Source organism: Quercus robur, chromosome 4, assembly GCF_932294415.1.
Source record: "Quercus robur chromosome 4, dhQueRobu3.1, whole genome shotgun sequence".
Taxonomy (NCBI): Eukaryota; Viridiplantae; Streptophyta; class Magnoliopsida; order Fagales; family Fagaceae; genus Quercus; species Quercus robur.
The window spans coordinates 53863064-53869360 of record NC_065537.1 but is presented as its reverse complement, the minus strand read 5'-3'; the positions used below and the strand labels follow the sequence as shown (position 1 = coordinate 53869360).

Below are 6297 nucleotides of genomic sequence, written 5' to 3'. Positions count from 1 at the left end.
AAAGTCTAAAAATTAGTTAAAATTATTATTTTCCCTATTTTAAATTATAACTTTTGTATATAACCAGAACTAATAAAATATTTAATTGTAACTTTTTTTGTCTTCAAGTAGTCATTGACTAATCTAAATGTATAGTTGATGAGATGACGACTTTTTTCCCATACATATATTAGAATTTTATCTAATTTAAACATATTTGAAATGTAATAATTACACTACTCACAGATTTTTTGAAACGAGAGAAAAATATAAAAGGGGAAGGAAGAGCAGGGAAGAGAGTACATATCCCTCTCTATTATTTAGATGTTTTAAAAAATAGAAGGGAGGAGAGGGGAGTGAATACGTCTCTCCTATTCTTGTTTAGTTGTAGAATTGAAATGAAAGGAAATGATAATATATATAACAAATAGACAAATATAAAATTTCTAATTCAAAATCAATACTTAAAAAAATATTAAAGACACAATAAATATTATATAAAACTTTATTAAATTAGAATTTTCCCCTTTTTATACTACCTCAAATGAGGAAAAATAATGGTTTAGAGGGGTCTCTAACCTTCTAAACTCTCTGGATCTTTCCTTTTATCTTTTCAAAAGAATAATAAAAATTAAAAACCCAAATATACCTCATCTCCTAGACTCTTCCATCCAAATATACCTTAGTTATTAGGCATATGATTTTCATGCAAATGTACCAAACATTACCTTCAAAGTTCTGAAAAGTTTGGCAAGTACAAGAATAACTATGTGAATTGTGAACTACTCCTAAATTTTTGTAATCAAAGTTTCCGCAGAAAACTGAGGTATTGATATTGTCTTAGCTTTGAGATATTCATATTAGAGCACATATTTTGATTTCCTCCGGGAAAAAAAAAAAAAAAGAGAAAAAAGAAGAAGAAGGATTTTGGCGGCTAAAACACTGGCCCACAACCACGTGGCATTGAATGTATCACATGGGTGCTCGCCACGTGTCATGAAAGGCGGGTATTGACGGTTGGGGCATTGTAGAGTGTTCCTTGCCTCAGGAACAAAGAGAGGATGGGTCATTCAGCTTTGTCTCCCGTCCCTTACCTTTCACAATTTCCAGAGGCCCTACGTGTTTGATCTTCATGTGGGTCCATTCCTTTCAATGGTCCAATGGTTTACCTGTCCTATACTATCTCACTTTTTGTCTCATATATTGTCATGTAAATTTCACATGAATATATATATACATATATATATATATATATATATATGAATATATTCAATCTTTTCTTTGTTTTGTTTCGTTTCCATTTTAATTGGTAGGGGGATTCTTAGGTTGTCAAATATAAATTTGGGATTATAGGTAGATCGTGTATGTTTGATTATTATTTTTTTTTAATAAAGTGATCGAAAGTGTGTAATAACTGTTATATTGCAATTGTATGGTATAAAATTTTTAGTTTTTGATAATCCGATTGTTGAAAGAGGATGAATTTAAATTTTGGATATCTTTATTAAAAACTACTTGAAAGTGCCAAAAAATACCTGAGTTAAAAGGTGTAGGGTCACGTTTTGCAGTTCAAGTCCAAGATGTATAGGATCTTGGACCAGTGAGTCCGGTACAATAAATTTGTAGAGAGTGGGTCGAAGAGCTAGACTTTAGTGCATGGATAACAGTTAATATGGTGTTCATCACAGTCAAGCAGAGATGAATTGAGTTTATCAAAGAAGGTTGGTCTTCAGCACAATCCAAGGAGCTTTTTCTAGTACGTGGTGAGTGGTCGTGGTCCCCAGAATCCCCTTGATTGCCTCCCATCCCCCTCCTTTTATACTCGCTCCCTCCTGTAGATTTTTAGATTCATAGCGCTGATACTTGTCCCATCCGCCCCTCCCCAAAGGCGTTGGGAGTGGTTGTAAATGCAGAAAAGCAATAATGACAGCTTTTCCTTAGATATTTTCACTCTTTCCGTTTTCCTTTTCTATCTAAGTACTTTTCTTATTTCATGGAATGACCCAGAGTGCCACTCTCAGTGATTGGCCGTTCCATTTGTCCTCGGCCAGGAATGGTCGAGGAGGGGTTCTTTCTTGGACTGGGCCTTTGGCCCAATGTATATATATTGGTATGGGCCCCCTGGTCAGTTACCCCCACAAAAGACTTTTGACATAATATGAATTTCTATGCATATATAATTAATTATCAACAAATAATAGATTTCATTTAGTTTAGTCTTCTCATAAAAGATGTGGATTGGAATCAAATTTTGTCTACATAATTTCCAAAAAAAAAAAAAAAAAAAATTGTTTACATAAAAAATAAGCCTAAGCCTCTAATGGTAAAAAATGAAATATTATCAAACGAAAACACAATAGGTTGATATATATATATATATATATATATTTTTTTTTTTTTTCTAAAAAATAATCATATAGATGTCAAGTGCAAATTTTAGCTGCAAATATTGTGTTATACATGTGTAGGATGAACATAGGGTAAGTGGAAGAAACAAGAAAATTAACTTTTATTTGCACATGATTTATATTTGGGGATCAAGATCTAGGCACAAAAATTAACTTTTACAATGTTTTTCTTTGAAATGTATAAACTTACGATTAAGGATTTGAAAATTAACCACTGCGCATTCTTGATGCGATGGTCACTCCACAAGTATATGTGCTTATGAGGTGCAGGGGGTAAGAGTCGGGGTTTAAGTCTTTAAGAGAGAACTTCACACATATATACACTTATATTAGGTTAGAGTAGAATTTCTATTTTATATAAAAAAAAAAGTTTTGAAAATTAGGAAAGGGCTCATATCAATGTGTAATTTACTTCGTTCTAAAGGTGGGGTTAAGCATACTCTGCAAAGTAGAACTCTACTCTAGCTATGCTAGTGCAGTAATGCTTAGCTGTTACTAACTAGTCAAAATGGTAAAATATACCATCATAACAAGCAAATCATTTCTGCCATATCCCAAATTTGGGGAGCATATATAATTTGTGAAAACAGTTGGCTGACTACCCAACCAAAAATGTTCTCCTTAGACATATATACAGAAAATTTGGATAACCTCCAATTATAGCCTACACGGCTGCTATAGCATTTGGAACAAAAAGAAGAAGGAAAATCTTGGTTGTTCAGCATGAAGGCAGGCTAATTGAAAATCATATTAATTGGCTGTTTGAAAGTGGAAACCAACTCAATCATGTTGAACATTGAGAGATAAAGACACTTTGGGAGCTAGAAATATTAATTTCCCACCATCTACTATTGCCATAATTTGCTCATCCTAGCAACTTCATTCCCTGAAAAGCAACGGCAACGACAACCATTTAGTTAGCTAGTTAGCCCAGAACCTGAACTTTCCAAGCTAAACCATTAACTTCATGAACAACCATCCCTCTTCTTCTTGTTTTTTTTACCCCCCTAAAGCACTAATTGTGGGTTTGGTTTAGTTTTGTTTTGACTTTTAGTTCATTTAACTTATTAATTTGCTTATTACAATTTTTTAAACCTTCAGTTTTTTAAGGTATAATTATACTTTACCCTACTTTTAACAAATAAATAATGGAGTACATAAACAATAAAATAATCTAAACACATTCTAACAGGTTCATCTTTCTATATTGCTGATATTTTCCCATCCTCCTCTTGTTTTATACTTTAAACTGCAAGGGAAGAGGTAGACCAAGTGGTCATTATCACACATCTTAAGGGTGTTTGCTGTCTATATGCATCTAATTAAAAAGGTTTCCTACTTTTTGATCATAGAATAATCATAATAAGTTTTTCAAGGTAAAAAGGCAGCAAGGGCGAGAAACAAGGAGGCAAGCGGTGAAAATAGTGAATCTCTAACACATAGTGGAGGAATGAAGTACTTCCTAGCCTCGGTAAACACAATTAATTAGGCAGGCAATGGTTTATGGTCCTTCACCCTCTATTATTTTTCTTCTATATAATAGGAAAATCTCTAGCTTGGACTCTCTTTGCTTCTCTCTCTCTCTCTCTCTCTCTCTCTCTGTGTCTCTGTCTCAGTCTCTCTCTCTCTCCCTATATTTAGAAGAAGGGTCCGTGTTGGTTCTCTTTTCCTGGTGGGGGGTCTGTATTTTGGGACCCAATAGATTGAAATTAATGTGAGAAGGAAGGGACAAAAGGGAGGAGGCCGCCCATATCTTCAATTTTCTTTCATACTTCTCCTTACCCATACACTTTCATGTTCTGCAAGACCAACTCTTTAATTAACTCTAGTACCTGCATTTAATGCTAGCTCTCTTTTGCTTTCTCACTATATTAAACCTCAACCCTTCCCACTAGTCAGCCAACAAATACTACATTGCTTCCTTGCTAGCCTAGCTATCCATCAACCTTAATTTCAAGCTTTTAGACTATACTATATCTTTCATAAAAATGTCAATCACTTCTTGTCTGATTTTCCTTTTATGCCTTTCCATATTGCATGCATGTAATGCCCGCCATATTCGAGTAGTTGATAAGAAGCTGGAGAAGAAATTCCATTTTTCCATTAAGGTTTGTACTTTTTTTTTTTTTCAATTTTTTTTTTCATTCATAATTAAGTTACACATGCACCAATAGGTCTTGAACTCATGACCTCACCCTCCACCTAGAACTCGAGTACTAATTGAGCTAAAGCTCAATGGCCAGATGTTATAATCTTCATCTTCTTCTTATTTTCAAGTGTTTGACATCTTGAGATTTTGTGCAGAATGATGAGAAGATGGGTCCTGATCTATCTAAGGTGAAGTCTTCCTTTTCAAAGCAAAATGAAGTTGACAAAAAAGATAGCATTGCTGAAAGTACCACCTCAAATGATGACATTCAAAAGCCAAAAAAGACAAGGAGGAATCAGAAAACAATGAAGGTGGTAGCAAAAACTTCAGGTGCTGTTCAAACTGAGTCTCTTGTTTCGGTTCCTTGGGCTGTGCCTCACAAGAAACGCAGTGAAAAGAATCCTGGCTTTAACTTGGACTACTCACCACCAAAGACACACCCTCCTTCTCACAACTGAGCAGCAGAAATCTACAAAATTCCCTAGCTAATTCCTTCTTTCTAATAGAAAGAGAGAGGGATCTTCTACTTTATCATATATCCTGAGAAACAAGAAGACCTAGTAGGGCCTCACTATCCTATCCTAGCTAGGGCTCAAATGTTTAGTCTTGTCTGCATAACTATAGCATCTTAATTAATTATATATATGGCTGTATAACATAGGCTGATGTTTTATGTGTGACCAAGCCTTTTATCTTAATGTACATCAGAAAATGACTATATATATGGGTGATGAGAAATGTCTCTACTTGGTCAATCTTTTCATCCTTTTCATTGTCAAAGATGCTCGCCATCATCATATACCCTTCTCGATCTTTTTCAACTTGAAATTTTCATTATCATGGTCATCCTAGTCAATTGGTTAAATAAGACTATGGTAGCTACTAATTAATTTGGTGTGTATGGTCTAACACCTAATGTGCAAGCTTAATACATAGTGTTGAATTGGTGATCATTAGTACTGTACTACTGTCATTACTCAGTGATGGTATTGCACTAATTTGAGGTAAAAGCTTTGTTTTTGGTGTGGGTTAGCCGTAGGCACGAGAGACAGCCCTAATTATTAGTTAATTTGTTAGGTGTAGCAGTTTGATAGTTAATGCAATTTTCTTCACCTTGTCTTAATTATTGACGATGTGATAAAGCAAATAGGGTATATGAATGCATATACATAGACAATTAAACATATATTATAGATACGTGTGTACACGCTTAAAAATACATGCAAATGGCATGGATTCATGCATGTGTACACCGTAGGTACAATGTGGTGCAAGGTGCAATATTGGCTGTGCATGTATTTGGAAAGGACATGTAAGGTGTAAAATGCAGTGCTTCTGTGGAAATTTTTCTGAAGTATACTTCAAAAGTCGTACATGCTGGGGTTTCTACTTTCTATATTCTCTGATTCTCTCTTCTTGCTTCTTTTTTATTTTTATTTTTTATTTTTAATTTTCATGCGAGGAGTTCTTCTTTAATTGCTTCCTTTTCTTATTAGAAATCACAACTTAAGTTTTTGAAACTCATTGCTAAACCAATTCCTGTCATTAGCCTCGATTTAACTACTATCCAATGAAACTATGTTGCAAATATATGTTTAATTATCACATTCATTGGTGGAAGAAATCTTTAATCTATTTTTGTAGTGGATTCATTCATAATAGAATGACTATATAAGCTCAGAGCTTAAAACTTAAACTACTGCATTCTCTGAATGAGATCAATGAATCTGAAGTATTGAAGAAATTGGCTGAAGGTACATA

General features: G+C 34.0%; 1 protein-coding gene across 1 annotated transcript; it reads left to right on the top strand.

Annotated features, from left to right (window-relative positions):
- Window positions 1-3958: 3958 nt before the first annotated feature.
- LOC126724487 (root meristem growth factor 10) lies at window positions 3959-5333 on the top strand. The gene is made up of 2 exons (XM_050429000.1): window positions 3959-4495; window positions 4692-5333. The coding sequence occupies exons 1-2, from the start codon at window positions 4376-4378 to the stop codon at window positions 4992-4994; spliced, it is 423 nt and encodes a 140-aa protein (XP_050284957.1). The 5' UTR covers window positions 3959-4375; the 3' UTR covers window positions 4995-5333.
- Window positions 5334-6297: the final 964 nt, after the last annotated feature.